Source organism: Arvicanthis niloticus, chromosome 19 (genome assembly GCF_011762505.2).
Source record: "Arvicanthis niloticus isolate mArvNil1 chromosome 19, mArvNil1.pat.X, whole genome shotgun sequence".
In the NCBI taxonomy this organism is placed as follows: domain Eukaryota; kingdom Metazoa; phylum Chordata; class Mammalia; order Rodentia; family Muridae; genus Arvicanthis; species Arvicanthis niloticus.
In genome coordinates, this window is record NC_047676.1 from 1,187,161 (window position 1) to 1,207,981 (window position 20,821).

The window sequence follows — 20,821 nt, forward strand, 5'->3', positions numbered from 1 at the left end:
AAATCAACAGCCTTCAGGCAGGAGCCCAAGTGTTCTCCTGGCTCCCCGGGCTCTCCTGCATGGCCCCCAGGAAGCTGCAGCCTACACTCCTCTGTATGTCTCTACCTCTGTCTGACTCTACAAACATGGCATGAATCTCTTATAGGTCCTGTAGTACTATCTTCCCACCAGCAGGCTATTCTTAGCCCGGGCTCGTACCCAGCTAAGTCTTAGAGAGTGGCCAGGTCTGACACTGCATGCCCCAAAGCTCATCCTGGTGGCCTCTGTGATGGTGTGTTTCCGGAGAGTTCTGCATCTGAGTAGAAACAACTAAGAAGTTAATGTGGGTGATTTTTCTGATGGTCAGGGGCTAATGTTGGAGAGTGTCTGGTACTCGGTAACCAGGCGTTCTAGACCACACACCCTCCCCAGGGGCCCTGTGGTGCCAGCTGTCCTGCTGGGCACAGTTCTGGACAGTGGCTCCAGTCTGTTTGCTCTAGCTCACTTCCTTTGTCTCCTCTACCCTCAAGTACCCACTTACGGCCTAATCCCCACTTCTTTCTCTCCCCACCCCTGCCTGGTTCTGACTCTATATTTCTTTATGGGAAATCTGTCTCTTAGTGTATCCCTCCCCACAACCTCACCCCATCTCTGAGACACTTGCCTTCATCAAGGTCTGTGTTTGAGGATGTACAACCTTGACCTTAAAATTGACAGGTGGAGCCAGAGCTTCTACAAGCCTAGAGATCATCAAAGGTCACAGAGAATAGGGTTTTATGGGATCTGCCATGGCCTGTCCTTCCACCTGAAGCCTGACTTGGTGCTCTACCTGAGACTGGATTTTCCTTACAGAAGTCCTTGGACCTGGCTTCAGGAAGGACACAGATTGTTCTCTGGACAGGAGCAAAGCCTCCTTGCATGAGAGGCCCAGGTGGAGACAGTGGTCTTGTGTTTCTGAGTCCAGGGAAACCTCAGGCAGTGAACAATTGGCACATGCCCATCTGCCCTGTGCTTGTTCTGTTCCTTGTTTTTTATAGCTGTCTAAGGTGGCTGGGCATTTGGAAGAAGCTGAGGTGAGATCTCCCAGGGCCTGCAGGTCTACTAGGTGATACGATTCAGGAACATGACCCTCTTTCAAAGGTGTGTGTAGATACCACCATCTTTGACTTTACTGTTTGCTGACAGTAGAACAAGTTGTCATCTTATTTAGAAAAACGAGGACTTAGGGTTTGTCAAAAACTTCCCCCGCTCGCTACTGCCACCTAGTGGCAATTACAGAGAATGTTTGAGGACTGTGGTTGTCCTGGGTCCTGTCACCTCCTCAACACCTTGTGGGGTGACTGAACAGTGAAAGCCGTGTGAAGAACTGTGGACCCCTCATTTTGGCTGTGAATAAATGGGTATTTCTAGTATGGGGACTATCCATGTATGTAGCAGCAGGGCAAGGAGGCCCTTAGGCCAGCACAAATTGGTCCCAGACATACCTTAGATGCTACCACCTTATTTATGGGTTACACTGTGGCGTGGGCCCCTCACAATCATGACACTGGTCCCCAATGACTAGGGGAACGCCCATTGGAGACTGGAAAGTGATGCAAAGGCAGCAAACAACCTGGGGTAGGGTGTGCACTGTAGGGCGTGTGACCTATGGGTCAGGCACTGAGGACGTGTGCAGAATGCTAAGCTGGAGCCTCATCAAGCAGTTGACCTTGACAGGACATCTGGAGTGTCTAGCCACAAAAGTATAATGTTGAGAACTGCACTCTCCACACTTGGCAGCCCCACGCTTTGGGAGCCACTAATGTTGAGGACCACACTGCCCCACACTTTGGGGCTATTATGTTGCTGTCCACACTGCCCCACACTTTGGGGCTAAGTGCTCTGGTCAAGAGAGAGAGTGGGGATGGAGGGGCAAGAAATTCGAAGAATGGAGACAAACCAGAGTGTGTAGTCAAGTCTGGTTACTCCTTTATTTCCCCTATTCACTCATATTGACTCTATTACAAGGAAATTCTGGGTATTTATAAGCACAAGCAGGAGAACACGGGTGAAGAAATTTTACCACGTGCACCATGCACCTGGGGTCACTAAACAGCAAAACAAGCTATGTGAAATAAACAATATATTTATCAGAGTGTGCTTCAGCTGTTATAGGCTTTTGAAAAACAAGTCTCTATCAGGGTATATGGTTCCAGATGGCTGCAAAGATGATCTAGCCGCTTTCTGCTAAAAGTTGGCTCCCAACAGTATAAAGAGGAAGGAAAGCTTGATCAGAGAGGAGTGACTTCTAAGGCCAGAGCAAGAAGGCTCCGGTAGAGGGTGCGGTTGCAGTTCTTTAAGAGAAGCTGGGGTGAATGGGGAGGTGGAACCCTCAGGAGAATCTGCTAGGTCCTGAGGTCACCAGACCCTGTCACACAGGGGTGTGTAATGCCTGCCTTTGACAGCCTTGTCTGGTAGCCTCAGTCACGGGGACTTGGCTGCACTGGGGAAGGGGCTGCATGTCGGGCTAGCAGCCCTGCACAGGTTTTATATGATGTAATTAAAGCTCTTGGCTCTTGTACTTAACTAAAGCAGTGCAGATTAAAGGCATTTCTATGTAAGCAGGACAGATTTGACTTAAATCACCAGGCAGAGGCCAGAATTACCCACACACACACACACTCACTTTTTCCTTTGATCCAGAGCCTCTCCAGCCACCCCTCAGCTAGTGCTTAGAGTCATCCATGTCCTGGGTTCTGGTGTGTGCTGAAAGAATCTGCTACAGTGGCCCTGCCCGCAGATGGTGCGGCTTTGGTCAATTATAGCAGCCCTGGCCTGTTATTGTAGCCTTGGGAATGTCCCAGAAGACCAACCGAGAGTTTGTGTAGGATCTTCTTGTTTTATTTTATTTTTCTTCTTTTCTTGACGTGCTGGGCATTGCACCTAGAGGAGTGCATCCTGAGCATGCTCCCCCACTAGGCCCAACTCCCAGCTCCCTTTTTGAATTGCATGTCCTTGCTACCCTGTCTAACAGTGCATTTAAAGTCTATAACGCATGCAAGGCTCCAAAACTCAAGACTGTGTCTTCAAATAAGAAATGGGCCGGGGCAGTGGTGGCGCACGCCTTCCAGCACTTGGAAGGCAAAGGCAGGCAGATTTCTGAGTTTGAGGCCAGCCTGGTCTACAGAGTGAGTTCCAGGACAGCCAGGGCTACATAGAGAAGTCCTGTCTCGAAAAACAAAACAAAAAAACAAAACAAAAAAAAAAAAAAAAAAAAAAAAAAGGAAAGAAAGAAAAAAAAAGAAAGAATTGGAAGGTGTTCATGAATGCTAGTGGTTCCAGCCTCACATACAGGATAAAGTGTGGTAGTGATAGGAGGTTTGTAGCAACTCAGAGACTGGCAACTCTAGGCTCTGGCCTTTCAGCTGTACCTCCATCTGAGGGTGCTGTACTCACCAGTTTCTTAGTAAGAGGAGACTTACCTGTTCATGAAGGATTCAAGCTCTCTGAGGGAAGAGATAAGTCTGGGGAGTCCCATGGGGAAAGAATCTTAGGGATCTTCCCTGCTATCACCTGTATCACTTTTCAGGCCCAGTAGGGCCACTGAAGGTAGTTGCAGGTGACTCAGAAGATGACGCCGTGGTATTTGCTCCATTTACCCTTGCTCTGGGCTAGACATCAACTCAGGTCTTCAACCCTCTCCCTGGTACCACCAGCTTTGATTTCCCTGCACACCTTTGTAGGCAGCAACTTGTAACCCCTGGACTTGTAATCAGACATGGACCTGTCAGCCACAGCACCTGAGGTTCCTCCAGGATGAAGCTGAACCCTTGGGGTTCATTGTCCTCGAACCCAGGTTCCATACCTCATAGGATCTGGAACTGAGGCTCTACAAGTTACTCTGATTTCAAAGAAGAAAAAAAAAGAGCCTCAAATCAGGTTTTTAGAAATTACTACGTTTTATAGCTTATGTTCAGTTGGGACAAGCTGGTTCCTGTCTCTCTAAGCTCCCGCCTCCAATCTCAGAAGGACATGCCACTATGCATTGCAGACTTAAAAGAGCTCCGCAGAGCTAAGACAGACTCCTTACTCTTCATTAAAATCAGATCCTTTTGAGCCTTCAGTCTGTGGGTTATTTGATCAGTGAATGAATGAGGACCTCTTCCTCCTCCATTTTGAAAGAGGGTCTCATTATGTAGGCCTGGCTATTCTGAAACTTGCTAAGTAGACCAGGCCAGCCTCAAACTCACAGAGATCCCTTGCCTCTCTGTCTCCCAAATGCTGGGATTAAAGACACATGCTGGCATATGTAGCTAGAAAGGGGACTTTTTATTAATTAGGAGGTTTTCTCAATGGGATGACAGTCTCTAATCCCTTAAGTGACATCCTAAGAACAAGCTGTGTGTGCATCCTGTTCATAATGGTTCCCATGAGTTGGGAGGTCCAGAGAGAAGACTCTGGGGGTACTTCTAAGATGTATATATGAGCAGGGGTGTCCCCTACTTCCTGGCCCTAGTCATTCAGCCTTGAGCCTTTGGTCTTTGGCAGTGAGGGCTCCTCAAATGCTGTGTTTCCTACAACTGCTGCACAGCCCAAACAAACAAACACCACCTAGAGAGGAACCCCTCTCTCTTCCCCATGTTGCATTGTGGGTAGTCTTAAAGAGCCCTCAATCCTATCCTGGCTTCTCCTTTCAGGAGACAAACACTGGGTTTGTCCTCACCAAGCCTCCTCACAGCAAATATTGCCCAGAACACTGCTGAATTCTGTCTTTGTCCCACGCACCTGGGCATTTCTGGTATTCCTCATCACATTCGGAATAGTCAACCTGCCCATTCAGGCGTGGGGCTTCAAGGTTATTTTCTTGTTTGCTGCTAGATACAGAATGTTTCCCCCATCCTATCCCAAAGGCATCAGGTTTTAAAATATGCTCTGTCATTCCATGCTCTGGGTTTGAATGAGACCTATGTCCTTCGAGGTCTGCAGATGGGCCTGAGCCGCCTGCCGGGCATCCCATGTTATCCACAGTGAGGAGTAGGGTAGGGGTTAGTGACCACCCTGTAGTCCCTGACACGGTGACAATGTGTCATACTGTACCTGGGATACTCAGTTTTCTAGATGAGAAACAAAATTGAGGAGCCTTCTCTTCCTCCTGTTCCCAGCTACAAACCAAAGAGATCATTTGGACCATGTGATCCCCAGGGATATTGCCAGCTCGCCAGATGAATGGGTCTTAGATCAACTTCCCACCCTACTTGAGGGCTCTCAAAACTTTGAAGCCACCTGGAATCAAACAGAAATGCCAGGGAGCTGGTGAGAAATGCTCCCGGAGGCCCTGAGTGCTGGGCTGGGGCGGCTGCGAGTTCTCCTGTCCCGAAGGGCCCTTTGATTGCAGATGGCTTCCGTGGCACATTTTATATTTCCTTTCTTGTAGCCTTTGCTCCTGTGGATTATTTACAAGAACCATGTGAGCTTTTGTTCTGCAGAGTTTCTTGGCTTAAACGTCCCCTGGATGTGTCTGAAGTCCTTCCCACGTTTTCCGTAACTAGCCTTGAGATCAGCTGTGGGCTGAGGATGTTTCTTGGCAGCCATCCCTGTTCCTCAACCCAGCCCCGAAGGAGGCAGAGACCCCTTTGCCGCTCCAGTGAATGCCACCCTGAGTTTGCCCCATGGGTACCATGGGGGCAGCTTTGATGGAAAGCTTTGCAAGCTAGGCCAGGAACAGAGAGTGCCACATAGGGTTCTTGGATTTGAGGCTTCTTATCCTTGTGGGTGGCAGTGTTTGGGCTGAGACCAGGGAGATCCCAAGTCTCATTTGAAAGTGGGTTTTGCTTGCAGACAATGGGGCCAAGTCCTAGAAATGATTCCAGCACATGGTATTTGTACATTCTGCTCTGTGAAGATAGAAGGAGCTGGTGTATGTGGGCCCACAGATTGATCGAGGCCCCTTAGAGGTCTGATACTGGTTTCTATTCGGTCTCGGGCTCACAGAGCGCCTATTTATTTATTTATTTATTTATTGTCTTCTTCTGCTCTTCTAAGTCTGAGAGTTCGTAGCTGTATGTTGCCACCTTTTTTTTTTTTTTTTTTTTTTTTTTTTTTCAGGAGCTGCCCAATGGAGACCCTAAGGAGGGGCCTTTCTGGGAAGACAAGTGTTCTCTAGAAGGTGAGTCTAGCTCCAGCAAATGCTCCCAAGACTTCACCCTGACCCTAAGACTCACACCACAGAACCTTCAACACTGGCATACAAAAGCTTGGATCCTATTTGGCTCCTAGTCTCAAGAGAAGTTAGTTCTTTAATAAACAGGAACCTCAGTCACATGTGATTCTCTACCAAGCAGGCAGCTCAGATCTGTCCATGGGAGAAGCAAAATACTGAGCTACAGGGTTCTCAGACAGTGGTTTATTTTGTGTATGTAGTTCTGGGGCTGAGCATGGAGGTCGGGCTGCAGGGACTGGTGTTCTTGAATTCTGAGCTAGTGTCCTGGCCACTTGCTGCACCAGTAGTGGAGTGGTGGAGCTGTCCTTAACATGCCACCTGTGACTTGAGCCCTGCATGAGTCACTGTCATATGTGTATATCTTTGGTGGAGTCAGCCCCACTCAGAGATATGGTGATTTCTTATCGGCTTCTTCTAGTCAGTAGGTGCACTAGCCTATAGATCCACCTTCAGACATCTGCTGAAGCCCAGAGGGACTTCCTAGCAGTGTCTGCTAGAACTGAGGCACTGGGCATCCTCTCAGCTCATAACTAGACAGATATCTGACCAACAGCCTAGGCCCCTCTCAAGACACAGCTTGAGACCCTGAGAATATGTGAGCCCCAGAAACAGGGCTTCTTATCTGTCCATAATGGGAGTCAGAGGAGACAACGCTGCTTGGCCAACAGATAGCCCACTCGTGGCCTTGTCGGTACGTTTTGGATTGAAGGCATTAGAAAATGAGGAGAAAAGCTGGGAATACAGGGACTCACTCTCCTGGAGGACTCAGGAGTAGAGAGACTACTCTGTTTTGATCTTGAAGGTCCTTCTCCCATCCCATCTGTACAGTGTCATCCTTGAGGTGACAGATTGCTCACTGGCAGCCACTATGGACTGTGTGGTGTAGCAAGGGTATACCCAAGTGAGGCCTCTCTCTTCTTTCTACTTTCCTATTCTACGGGAGCGGGCTCTAGCTCAGGGCTCATGTAAGAAAGCAGAGACAGTCAACCCATTTCCCCTCTATCCTCACACTACCCACATGGGACAGGCCCTTCCCTCACCTCCTCTTGTCCCCTCAGTTGTGCTGCCCCCTGAGAAGACTGAGGGCCATGAGGGCCAGGGCCATCTCTTCAGCTCAGATGATGGGGAGAAGGCAGCAAGCCGTGAGGGTCCACTAAGACTCGGCAAGAAGCACTTGAACATTGACGTAAGTCCTCCCTCTCCCGTGTACACCTGCATGAGTGGCTCCTTGGGCCCCAGGATGAATAGCGGTGGCCCTAAACGGGAACCATGGCCACCGTAGCCCTGCGGTTTCCTCAGCCTCTCTGAGGCCTTACAGCAGGACTAAAATGTGCTGCCCTGGTGGTTTGCTTGGTATTGTTGTGAACTTGGCAATGCTGGGCTGATGTAATAGCTATCTGGCACTACTGGTCAGAGATCAACAGGGGGATCTCCTACCCCAACAGACAGGGGAGCAGCAGGAACACACAATGGTTCTAATTCCTCCAACTCAAAGTGATCCTAAGTATTTGCATGAGCAGAGACAGATGCCATAAAGGAGAAACTGAGTCAAGAGGCACAGAATCAGTTCCTCACTTGGAGGGGGGATAGAGTTGGGCAAAGAGGAGGAGTTGAGGGATGCAGGCCAACTGCTCTTGAGCTACCTTTTCCTGGCTGAAAACCAGGAAGAACCACAGTTGGGGCACTCCAGTCTCAAGCCCCAGTTGATTCTTCCTTGCCTCCTGCCCTTGCATGCTGCCTACAGGCACTGCAGTGTGACGTCTCAGTGGAAGAAGACAACCGCCAAGAGTGGACATTCACACTGTATGACTTTGACAACAGTGGGAAAGTCACCAGAGAGGTAATGTGCCCACATCTGTCAGTCCAACCATAGGATGGGGAGCCAGGGGTGTGGCCTCTTGAGATCTGGAACCAGTCTGGTTCGGTGGACAGATAGATAATGTCTGAATCCTTAGAGAGACAGAGTGAGCCCTGACTAGAGAGAAAGAAGAGACTAGAATTTTTCCTCAGACAGAAGGGGAGGCAGGGCCCATTTCTAACATCCTGACCTAGCTAGTGTCTCCTTACTCTTGCAGTCGGCATATGTCTCCTCACCAAATCCAGCATGGTCTTTCTTTATAGCTGACACCCCTAGGCCAAGCCTGGGTCCCTCACAAGGAAGCCTGAGTCTGTGGAGTGCCCTTGCTCCATCGAACAATGTCTAAGAGAGGCAGAAGAAGCACCTTCATTGGCCATGTGACATTGGTGCTTAAAAAAAAAAAAGAGTGTATCTAGGTAGAAAGCTTATCTGTTTGTTTATCTAATGTTTTAGAATATAAAAGTCAGAGGTATGGCTTCAAAGACAGACATCGGGGCTACCGGCTACCGGGGGATACTGGCTACCTGGCTACCGCTACCGTTAAGCATGTACAACTTCCTGGGTCTAATCTGGGTATAAGTCAGTCTCAGGTGAAGAAGAAATGGACCTAAGATGCCTGCTGAGGATAGGGGGTAAATGCATGCTTGGTAAGGAAAGGAAAAATGTTCCTTAAAGTCTGTCATTTGGTCCCAGGACATGTCCAGCCTGATGCACACCATCTATGAGGTGGTCGACGCCTCTGTCAATCACTCCTCGGGCAGCAGCAAGACCCTCCGAGTGAAGCTAACTGTCAGCCCTGAACCCTCCAGCAAGAAGGAATGTCCTATCACTGGCCAAGGTGAGGGATCTATGCCAGGAGCTTTCCTGTTCAAACGGTGTCATCTCCATGAGCACCACCCCTAAGCCAGGCCTGCAGGGGCAGCATTACCCCTAAGCCAGGCCTGCAGGGGCAGCACCACCCCTAAGCCAGGCCTGCAGGGACAGTATTTATCTCTAAACCAGGCCTGCAGGGGCAGTATTTACCTCTAAGCCAGGCCTGCAGGGGCAGTATTACCCCTAAGCCAGGCCTATAGGGGCAATATTACCCCTAAATCAGGCCTGCAGGGGCAGCACCACCCCTAAGCCAGGCCTACAGGGACAGTATTTATCTCTAAGCCAGGCCTGCAGGGGCAGTATTTACCTCTAAGCCAGGCCTGCAGGGGCAGTATTTACCTCTAAGCCAGGCCTTCAGGGGCAGTATTACCCCTAAGCCAGGCCTATAGGGGCAATATTACCCCTAAGCCAGGCCTGCAGGGGCAGCACCACCCCTAAGCCAGGCCTACAGGGGCAGTGTTACCCCTGAGCCAGGCCTGCAGGTACAGGCCACGCCCTCAGCCACCTAATTTATGCTTCACACTTGCCTTTCCCAAAGACTTCACACTTATCTCCCCCACCAACATTGTTCACATTCTCCAACTACTTCCAGCCAAAAATTTCTTATTTCCACAATGTCCCAAGCAGAAGCTGGTACCTGGAAGGGGATGAAACTGTTTGCTTAGTGAGCAGATGGATGAGCAAGAAAAGTAATTCATTAACGAAGGGCATAGTGGTGTAGGCCTCCAATCTAAGCACTAGGGAAGCAACCGGGTTCAAAGTTCAAGGCCAGCTTTAACTTGTTTTTTTAACTGTTCATATCAGCATGGACAGTCTCCCACACTTTATCCTGTACATTGATAAAATTCAACTTCACCTCTGTTACATGTGCTCTGCAAGTCAAATCATTTTTCTTTGTATCCAAAATTAATTTGTTTCAAACCATTAACTCCACACATACTGTGCTTCTAAGAAAGCCTAAACTATCAGTGTACAAGAGGCAATGTCTTGTATAATGATGTATGATGTGAAATAAACCCTATGCCTTAACACTGCAGGGGAGGGAGGGAGTTCAGGGTCAGCACTGGTTATAGCATGCCTGTTTCAAAAAAAAAAAAAAACCAACAAAGAATGAGTGGGTGGATGTCCAGATTTGTAAAATGAAGAGGCAGAAGAAATGCATTGAGTGAATAAGCAGGTAGGTCAGGGATGCGTGAGTGACTGAACTGCAAAAGATGAATGAATGAGATGAATGAATGAATGAGTGAATGAATGAGTGGGTCAGGGATGCGTGAGTGACTGAACTGCAAAAGATGAATGAATGAATGAATGAACATAATGCCTTTCTTTCAGACCGGGAGCCCGTCCGTGGCAGAACAGAGAGTGAGCTCACAGATGACCCCCGAGTGGCTGACAGAAGGCTGTCTGCCTACAGCAGGTGAGATGTGGAGCTGGCGTTTGCTTCCTGCTGGCCTCCCCAGTGTCCTGTCAGGCAGGGTGCCGAAACAGGTAGACACTGTGTGTGCTGTGAAGTGTGAGGGTACCTCGTGGGACCGAGAACCATGTCTGTCCAAAAGAAGGGAGCAGGGGCCATTGTGGTCCCAGTTAGGTAAACAGAGAACACCCTAAGTTTAGGGCCACTGTGAGACCTGTGGTAGTAATGCTGGGTGCTGGAAGCCCTTCCACGAGCTGGGGACCTTAATTCTCTGGACAGCGTACAACACTGCCCAACTGTGTCCCTTCTGCCTTCTCTGGGTAGTGGGTACCAGTCAAAGTCCCTACTTACGCCTCCTAGACCGCCATCCACCTCTGCAGGCACCCCTGTCATATGACTAAAGGTCTAGCCTCAAGCAAATTGTCGGGCCTATTCTCTCTGCCCCACACAGGAAGCCCAATGCCGATCCCCAGCCCTGCTCTGTGCGAGTGCCCTACTGTGTGGACGAGAACACGGAGCGGAGAAACCACTACCTAGACCTTGCTGGCATCGAGAACTACACGTCTAAGTTTGGTCCTGGTAGGTACTGAAGGACTCCCACCCTGTATCTACCCTCTGGGTATAGATGCCTCCTTAAAGGTGCAGGTAGGCGAGGGGCTCTGGAATTCCCATGGTGTTTCGTCCCAGGTGTCCCCACCCTACTTGGGCACCCTGTTATCCTCTGCCTAGATGTGAGCTCACAGCTTACCCTTCTGTCATTGGCAGGGGCCTGGAAATCAAGGTGGTTCAGCATCCAGGTATATGTCTGAGACATACTCTGGCTTTGGGAAGATCTAAAACTACTAGAAGTATATTCAGGAGCCTTGTGGCTGTGGGGGGTGGGGTCAGAGGAAGCTGGCAGTTAGGCCAGAACTACCAGCTTGTGTACAAGTGGACAGCCAGCATTGTAGACACAATGTTCCTGTCTGGTTTTGTGCCTCTTGTAACCTTTAGAGATTCATGAAGTGCCACCTGGCTGGCACTCTGAAAGCTGGAGGCCAGGTCCTCTGCTATCACCCAGTGTCCACTAGGAATCCCTGAGGATCCACTCAGGCAATCTGTACATGGTGGCGGTATCTCTGATCAGCTAGATGTCCCTGGCTGAAGTTGACCCACACTTGGGAAGTGCTTTGTACTAAAGCTTAGATCCTCTGACAATGGGGGCATCTGGAGAGGGACTCTAAAGGGGTTAGTGGGAAGTGTGGCCTCAACTGGCCCCATGTTCTAAGGCCACTGCACAGGGCTGACCTTAAGGGTTTAAGCATTTCATGAAGCTGCAACCAGGCTATTCTTGGAGTCAGCTTGATCTCTGTTTCTCTCCCCTGCCTTCTCTCTCATCCCTCCCTGTGTGTAGGGTGAAGGGTATATATTAATTATTTTCCTTCACTGGAGTGCCCTCTAATATGATACAACTTTGTCACCCCTCCTTATAGCCTAGAAAGGTTCTGGCTATCCCAGTAGAGACTCTCCTTCATAGGACCCACAATAGGGACACAGGACCAGCTGAGCCAAGCAGTGAATTACCAGGGTGGCCAAACCCCTTTAAGGAGTGGCATTAATGAGGTATCTGACTCCCAGATGGAGTGTAGAATATATGGGGGACTGAGTTTTTACTTCTCCCTGCCCAGCTTGGGGCATGTGGCCATCTGAGATGTGACCTAGCCAGAAAGCCAGCTTTATTGCAAACCCACAGTACATATATGACATGTACCAAGCCTTACTCTTTGTCTTGTCCCTAGGGTCACCACCTGAGCAGGCCAGGCAAGAACATCATGGCAGGGCCACACACATTCCAAGCAGGTCCCGATCACAGGAGTCGGATGCCCATGCTGTACACCACCGCAGGTCTCAAGTCCTGGCTGAGCATGTCGTACCAGCTAATGAGCCTGCTACCCGGGCCCTGGCTGCACAGCCCCGGCTGAAGGGGCAGGAGAAGCAGTTCCTCAGGTCTCCCAAGGGTCCAGGAAAACCTCTTGGGGCACCAAGCAGCAGCAAGCCAGGGAAAGCGCTCAGCTATTGCCTGCAGGCTGTGCCACTGCCTCAGGGTGCTCAGGACAGCCACCATCTTCCTCAGCCCCCACCACAGCCTCCACCACAGCCCTATGGTCACAAGCGGTACCGGCAGAAAGGCAGAGAAGGCCACTCACCACTTAAAGGGCATGGCCAGCCTACCATGGTGGAGCATGAAGTGGTACGGGACCTGCCTCCCATGTTGGGGCCTGAGGGCTACGTGGTACCTGTGATCCAGAGGCATGAACACCACCATCACCATGAACACCACCACCATCACCACCACCACCACTTCCACCCATCCTAGCACCCAAACAAGCACTCTGCCCAAATGCCCTTGGGGACACAGCAGGTGCTGGCATGTGCCCAGTAGAGAGTACAGCATCTCCTTCCTGGCCCAACAGCAGCTGCAGATGTCAAGTGGGTACCAGGGAGATGGCACCAGGCTGGTATTTGTGGACTAAGCTACCTTTCTCCATGCCATTTGATACCAGTACATTTGATGCAGCAGGTGATTAGCAGTAACATGTGCTCCTGTCTGGTCCACAAAGCCCATACATGAGGGCACAAGATATCTGTTCCCCATTTTGCTGCAGGGTGGCCATGGGATGTTTGAGGGACTGTGCCTGGACATTCTTTGTATCCTCGTGGTTCTTTGACCTTTGGGTACCTGAATGAGAAAGGCAATGCTTTCTGTGACATTTATACGTTGTAAAGTCAGCAGGCTGGGCTTGGAAAGTGGTTCTTCTTCAGTGTACAAAGCAGAACAAAGAGGCCGGAGTATCAGCAAATGTGGAGGGGGCACGATTGAGCAGAGGGGCAGGGTGATGTTCAGTGGGCAGCTTGAGGCTTGGTGTCCAGAGCTTCTAGCATACTAGGTAGATGTGGATAAGACCCAGACAGGTTAGGATGAGATGGATCAGGTACTATGCTGAAGGTCCCCATCCAGGCTGTGCATAGCCAAGTGACACTTAGGTGTCCCTCCAAAGGTATGGGGGCCTCAACAAGCCATGATCTTTGTGGTTCTACCAACAGGACATACCAAGGGGAACTTTTTACCCCTTGTGAGTTTGTGCAGGTGGTATTATGCCTTCTTGGCGTAATAGAAGACTGTGTGTTCTGTAACATGGAATACATACCCTTGTATTAAAAACACTTTTTTGAGAGCTGTGGTCAGTCTACAGACACATCGTAGCTGCAGGTAAAGATGACAGGTACTTGTGGAGGGTGGGTGCTGTAGAACCATCTTGGCTTATGCTGGTTGACACACATGACTCCATAATAGTACTTTTTTTTTTTTTTTTTTTTTTTTTGGTTTTTCAAGACAGGGTTTCTCTGTGTAGCCCTGGCTGTCCTGGAACTCACTCTGTAGACCAGGCTGGCCTCGAAATCAGAAATCCGCCTGCCTCTGCCTCCCAAGTGCTGGGATTAAAGGCGTGCTGCGCCACCACCGCCCGGCCATAATAGTACTTCTTACTAAGGGATTTTTAGACTAATAAAAATCAGAACTCCAACCCTGGAACTCAGCTCATGTTAACAAGGAACACCAAGCCCCATATGGGCTTTGTGGGCTACAGCTTATGCAGACCGTTGAGAAGCAACACAACTTTGTGCTTACCCCCTCTCCCCCAAACCCTTTGCCTATTCTAAGGAATTCCTGAAGATCTAAATGTGGTATCTCTGACCTGGGGATCATCAGCCCTCTGTAAGCTGTTGCTGGGTGCCAAGATGGTGTCTCTGTGGCAGTTGGTAGTACCTGGCAACATTAGAGGGTGGCTTGTTGTGAGGAAAACAACCGTGTCTGTGCATGTGGAGGCTGTGACTACTGTGTGTTCTCAGAACTGAACAACCTGATCTGTGTACATTCCCAAATAAAAACCATCAAGGGAACGGAGGTGTCGCCAAGATGCCCCGCTCTCAGCAGGTAACCCCATCGCTTTCAGGGTGAATCTTTTGACTCCAGTTTCTATTTAACCTCTCAAGTGTGATCTGGAATCCTGCTGCCTTGAGCAGGCCATGTCCTTTGTTCACACATGGAGGTCTCCTAGCAAATTCAGGCACGTGTAGGGTCCTCGTTCTTCTAAACCTTTAGGTAACTCTGTCCCGTCAAGGTTCATAGACACAATGCTCCTGCCTGCTACAAAGGCCAGTTCTAAGAGTAGAAGTCAGTCTCTGCCATCCTCAGCTGGCTTCAGAACCAATGAGGAGTCCGTCTTTGACATCCATTGGAGCATCTCCATGTGAACTGACACAGCTCAGGCCTATGCTGGGCAGCTCCTCAAAGGTATCTGCTGCCTGGCCCATGTTCTACTTTGGTGACAGAGCAAGCCCTTCCATGCTGTCTCCCACCTGTAAGACCATCTGCTGTTCCCCAGCCCTGGGGTATCTCGATACAGTGGTATTATCATGAATGTGATTGTCAGTGAACCAAGGCCATCCTCAGGGGGATTCTGAGGTGGTACCCTCTGTTTCTAGTGTCCTAAGCAGAAAGTATCAGTCACTGACAGACATCTATGGTCCCTCAGCTCTGGAAACTGCACCATGGCGTTTCTCCCAAAGGCAAATGATATTCATGAAATCACATCTGCAAGGTGTAACAGGCTACAAAGACTACACTGCCTGCCTAAGCTTCATACTTTCCATAGAACCTATTGTGGGACTCTGGATAATACCCGAGCTCTTCTCTGTGTCTATATGTTCCCCATGACAACTCCCCATTCCTGAGCTCCTAATCTTTGCAATGAATGCCAGGCCTATGTGCTCTAAGCCAGGCATGACAACTCTGGTCCCCAGTAGGGCCAAAGGACAGCTTCTCTCCCAGGCCATTCCATAGCCAACACATGGCTATGCTGAGTCCTTACTGTGTCCATGGTATTCATGGCTCACCACAGACAGAGTGACTACACCACACATCGGTCATTAGCATGTCAAGCTTCTACATCAGAACATCCTCCAAAAAGCAGCTGTGCTCCCTTGGTAGTCTTTCCGGAACTATACTCCTTCCTCAAACTATAGACGAACAGTTTCCTTGGATTTGCTTCTTCTAGGACATAACATGAGTAGACTCCCATACTATGGGAGCAGTGTCAGCTTCTCTAAGTCAGGTTTGTGCATGCTACCACGGGTCAAGAGCCCCGTTCCTATAGTCAAACATTGCTCTACTGCAGAATGTCTGGGTATGGAAGACACCGTGATGAATGCCAGGGAGTAGGTTTGTAGGGGATATGTCCTGGGCCACAGAGATAACCGTACTTAACAATTGTAGGGACCCCAATGCCATTCCCATGGCTGCACAGTTTTATATCCCAGTGACTCAATACCTCCTACCCATTCCCCATTTTTTAGATTATAGATTTCTAGATTGCACTGTGGTGATTTCAGGGTTCCCATCCTTAGAAAATTCTGAGTTGAGTCTAACAAGCTGGCATGAGAGTTCCCCTAATATTATATAGAGCTTTTCCAATGCAGGAGGTTCACCCCTGACCTTGAGTGCCCTGGGCCGTCAATCCCCCTGGGTGGTCAGTCTTGAAATGGGCCTCTGGGAAGGATTAAGTAAGTGCATCTTCTCCCACCACTGAATTCTATGGAAATGAGACACACAGAGTTCCTTAAACATTTATATTTCATAGAACTTTTCTACTAACAAAGTCATACAAAGACAAAAGCCTATAAAAAGGAAAAAAAAAAAAAAAAAAAAAAAAAAAAAAAACCATGAAACTGATCTGAATGGCCAGTTACCAGGAACATGGAGTTTACAACAGAAAGGAGGCTGGAGACTTTTGACAGGCAGCTCTTGTAAGCAGTGACCCAGAACCTGAAAAGGCCAGCTGCCCAGGCATTCCTAACAGCTGGGAGAGACTCCCCACCTGCTCTGCTCTAGACATTGAGGGCTCAGGAGCCTGAGCCAAGTTCAGAGTTGAGTCAAAAGCAGGTGTGGAAATCACTATGCTGACGGAGACACATACTGGGCAGCAGTTACTCTGGCAAGCTTACCTCTGGCTGCCTAACAAAGTCTGAGGAACTTGTGCAGGTGCAAACTTGGCCTCTACCCTAACTGGAACATCGTGAATGTGGACAGAGCTGTTTCTCTGGGAGGAAGCCAGAGAAGCCCAGAGCCTGGCACCACGGGCCATCCACACAGAGGGTATCTCTATCAAGCTTCCCCAGGGAGGGTTAAATAAATAAACACGCCATACAGAACGCGAGGAACGGATCGATGCTGACGCCTGCAGTCTGTGAACAAACCATGACCTACAGAGCAGAATGCCCAAGGGTAAAGTGCAAATCATCTGTCAGGTTCTTGAAAAGTGCAGAGGAGCCGATGGCCCTGGCTGAGCAGGAGAGGAGACTCAGCCAGTAAGACCCAGGGCTGTGGCTGCTGATGCTGAGGGTGTTGGGCTGGGCCTGGCTTTTCTCTCCAGGAGGGTGAGGGAAGGGACAGCATGTCATGTGCAAAGCTGAGACCCATCATGGTTCGCACTCAGGAAGGCACCTGCTGTCATGGGCTGTGTGCAGAATTCTCAATGTTCCTGCCGTTTTGCTTGTTACACTGTGGCTCTCTGTAGTCACCTGTTTGAGGGTCCCAGCTCAGTGCTTATGAAATGAAAGTGGCTGAGTTCCCATGAGGAGAGAAAGCAGGCTAGCTGCAGATAGTCCTGCAGAACAAAGGTTCTCTCTGCAGGAGCTCCTAGGGCATCAACTCAAATGGGAACACAGCTGGCAGGTACCACCAGCTCAAATAATGACCCACTCCTACCCTGTAAACACTATCTCACTTTCCAGCGGTACCCTGAGCCAAGTCTGAGGAGTGTGGGGAGGGAATGAGGAGGTGAGGGTGGACAGTCCTCGGTGTGCTTACTATACAGAAGGCACAGGACGGATATTCAAAGGAACAAAGAAGCCAATGGGTAACAGCTCAGTGACATTCTAGCCCCAAGAAACTGTGCTTGTTCACGTGTTCTGGTTCATCTGTCAGGTTCGTGAAAAGTACAGAGGTGCCTCTGTACTTTTCTCTGTACACAGTAGAAGTAAAATGTAACTGCCACAAAATGCTGGACAGTCATCTGTAGAAAGGTGATCCTAGTGTCTGAAGTGAGGCCCTGCAGTAGTAGGAAGAGCTGCCTCAGACCCCCTGGGTATACCTACCATTGCCCACAGCAACATCAAGGAGCCATTCCTGTCAGAACAGCTATAGATACTCCGCCCCCATGAAGCATCTTATGCTTGGAGAAGCCTAGTGAGTGTTATGTCTGTGGGAAGCCATGTGTGTCAGGGTGACCAGAATCACTGCAACATCTTGGTAGGCCAGGCAACAAGTGCCAGGACAGTGGCCATCAGTCAGTGGCATGCTGGTGAGCCCCAGCCTGGCCACAGGCAGCTTGCACAGTCCTGACCCCATCCAGGTGTGTCCAGGTTGCAGGTGTTAGGAGTAGATGGTGATGACTTCCCGGCCACCACCCCTGACCAGGAGGACCCTGTTCAGCCCTTCAGTCAAGACCTCAAGAAACTCCATGTCTGGATTGATAGTTAAGGCCATACCAATCTCAACTAGCCATATCAGGGACCCCAGTTCATATTACAGACTCACTCTGAGAAACCAAGGCCTGTGGGAGATGGACAGATCCCAAGAGGCTAGAGATGGTACCATGAAAGAAAAGAAATGAAGCTGCCACCTCCAGAGGGCAGAGATATCCCTGGAGCCTCCAGTTATTAACCCCATCCACGTGAAACCAATAGGCAACTGGGTCACAGGAACCCTGGTGGTTCAGTGGTCTCTGACCAGGAAACAAGGAAACATCTCCATCATTTGTCATTCTGAGGTCCTGAGTGGCTGTCCAACCAGGCCCCAAAGATCTCCTTTTGTTTTGTTTTGTTTTGTTGTTTTTTGAGACAAGGTTTCTCTGTCTAGCCCTGGCTGTCCTGGAACTCACTCTGCAGACCAGGCTGGCCTCGAACTCAGAAATCCACCTGCCTCTGCCTCCCAAGTGCTGGGATTAAAGGCATGCGCCACCACTGCCCGGCCCCCAGAGATGTCTTGACATTAGCAAAGCACAAACTGTTAAAGCTGTGGCCAATAGCCTGAGCTATGAAATGGGAAAGCAGGCCATCTGTCCTGCTTGAACTGCTACTGGAGGAGACTAAGCTCAAAGCATCCTGAGAGGATACTGCATGTAGGCAGGGAGACTCAGTACTGACCCAGTGACAACTCTGTGTGTGGCAAGGAGCCACTGAGACCAAGAGTGGGCAGGTACATTCAGGAGAGCAAAGGCGCAGTTCTTCCTGTGAGGGGTTGTTCTACTCAGGCAGGCTTAGGGTCACACTGCACTTGCTAAACATTTAGAGGACCCAGTCTGTGTCCCAATGTATACTGCTCTGCATCATAGCTTGTCACTCAGGGACACACATGTGGATTTGCCGATGCCTCGGTCAGGTATCAAGCAAATCAAAGGAATATCCTGGGATGGGGTGATGGGAGTGCTTACTAGCATACTCAAGGCTCTGTGTTTGATCCCAGCATTGTAAGGAAGGGCCCCATCACGGATCCTAGGAACTCAAACGCAGTGTCATTCCTTCAAATTTGAGGAAAGATATGACTCCCCAGCCCTCCCCAGTCTGCTCAGACTATGGCACTTGCCTACCTCTGTCCCAAGATCCCCCAAGGTCCCCAGGGTAATGCACAATACACAACAGGTAGAAAAACATGTTTCGGCATTGATGGGCCTAGGTGGACCTCTCACTGTACCACACACCCCTGCCTGCCTTGACACCCCCCCCCCGCCCCCCATCTTCCCCAACTCACAGGATTTGAGGCTCTGTAAATAAGAGGAGCCAGGCCTGACAGTGACATAGTTGTACTACTGTTCACCACCACCACCACCAGGAAACACTGGAAAAGGATACAGTTCTCATCCCCCTGGCGATTTTTGGGGGGGCCTGGCATATTCAGTAGGACCAGCTGGGCATCTTGGGACTTGTTGAGAACTACACCATTGAGCTTCACAGCTGTATGCATCCTCCTGACGTTGGACTGGTCCCTGGGAGAAGGGTGGCAGAATGGGCACAGTGGGCTTGAGGCCTGTAGTCTGCCTGGCCCTCCCATTATGTCCATGAGAAGGGCAAGGCTCAGCAGATTAGCTGAGGATGGGGTGTGGGGCGACTTAGCAGCAGAAAGCATTTGGCTCTAGACAGTTTAGAGCATAGCATCACTAAACCGCTAAGCTTCTAGGGACCATAAAGTAATGCAGGTAAACTACAACACACTCAATAAGCTGTATTTGCAAAGCAACCATTGGTACAGGCAGAAACAGGATATGAGGGCCAGTAGCTATCTGGGCAGGCATGAGAACAAGCCTATGTCTTAAGGCACTGGTACGACTGCCGGATCCCTGGCATCCTCCTGACATGCCTGGTGCTGCCAAGTAGCCTATCTGTTGAACTGAGTACACAGTACTTAGGTGTAGTTGGAACTAGGTACTCAAGAGGAGAGCTCTAGAGTGTCCTCTAACAAGTCAGTGCCATCCTGGTGCTGTCAGGTTCTGTGTGGAAGTTGGGACTCAGCAGAGAACGAGGTCTGGGCTTAGGCAGCCCTCTTTCCTACATGGTCAAGCCGTGACAAAGAAACAAGCGCTTCTGGCGCTACACGGTTTAGATTCATGTTTCTAGCCTCTGAAGTGAGCAGAACATCACTGAGTTCTCACATGTGTTCTACTGTCATATGGGGCCCTGTCCCAGGTAGGAGGGACCACAGCCACTTAAGTGTGAGGATGTCACAGGTTTATATTCACTACCACATATAAGCACTCAGGTGCTTGTAGGGCAGAGGTCAGCTTCTCATCTACCACACATCCCCTCTCTAGAGAACAGGACCAATGTTTACGAAACTACCTTGGGAAATTTTGCCACAGAGTGCTACCTGTCCCAATAAATTTGTATTTCTATTAGTACTGGGACATCTGGAGCATCCTTGGGCTCAGGCCACAGGGCAGAATTTTTGGCTAGCCTGTTAATTTCCCCCATACAGTCTTGATTGCAGCTCTTCTGAGTAGAGGCATCTGTGCCTCAGAGAGAGGAACAGGCAGACGAAGCTGCCATTTGAGGGTCACAGAGAGGTCCCGAGATACCCCATCATCACACCCACTGATCAACTCAACTCTGAGCCAAATATAACAGCTTGTAACTGCCATTCTCCAGGAAGAAAACAGTCATGGGCCCTTTATCTTCTCTCTTCAGTTTAATTTGATAAAATTATAGGTGAGTCTCTGTGGCACCAGTCAGGCCTTTCATTACAGGAACCCTGAATTCACTCCATGGAAAGGGCACAATTACTGTGTGTTTGGCCCAACAGCCGTTCTCAAACAGCATGAAATGCAGGAGCCTGGCGGTGGGGAGAGTACAGCAGTCACATGGAGCCCGAGTTCTGGGTCTGGCCTGTAATCCATTGTGGCATGCC

General features: G+C 49.8%; 2 protein-coding genes across 7 annotated transcripts in view; one reads left to right on the top strand and one right to left on the bottom strand.

Moving 5' to 3' along the window:
• The window catches only part of Nkd2 (NKD inhibitor of Wnt signaling pathway 2), a 28,140-nt gene extending 13,835 nt beyond the window's left edge, over nucleotides 1-14,305 (top strand). The window contains exons 4-10 of the mRNA XM_034523594.2: nucleotides 6,064-6,124; nucleotides 7,237-7,364; nucleotides 7,923-8,018; nucleotides 8,730-8,874; nucleotides 10,242-10,326; nucleotides 10,775-10,902; nucleotides 12,102-14,305. Of these exons, the coding sequence (XP_034379485.1) occupies nucleotides 6,064-6,124; nucleotides 7,237-7,364; nucleotides 7,923-8,018; nucleotides 8,730-8,874; nucleotides 10,242-10,326; nucleotides 10,775-10,902; nucleotides 12,102-12,679 (1,221 nt within the window). The 3' untranslated portion in view covers nucleotides 12,680-14,305. The remainder of the gene's footprint in view (nucleotides 1-6,063; nucleotides 6,125-7,236; nucleotides 7,365-7,922; nucleotides 8,019-8,729; nucleotides 8,875-10,241; nucleotides 10,327-10,774; nucleotides 10,903-12,101) is intronic.
• Nucleotides 14,306-16,148: 1,843 nt separating this feature from the next.
• Nucleotides 16,149-20,821, bottom strand: part of Slc12a7 (solute carrier family 12 member 7) — an 83,609-nt gene continuing 78,936 nt past the window's right edge. For 5 of the 6 annotated variants that reach the window (XM_076916326.1, XM_034523626.2, XM_076916325.1 and 2 more), the window contains exons 23-24: nucleotides 19,273-19,406; nucleotides 16,149-17,886 (exon numbers count right to left, since the gene is read on the bottom strand). In XM_076916326.1, the coding sequence (XP_076772441.1) occupies nucleotides 17,795-17,886; nucleotides 19,273-19,406 (226 nt within the window). In that variant the 3' untranslated portion in view covers nucleotides 16,149-17,794. Of the gene's footprint in view, nucleotides 17,887-19,272 lie in introns of those variants that run through there. The other variant, XM_076916323.1, reaches the window with a different exon arrangement.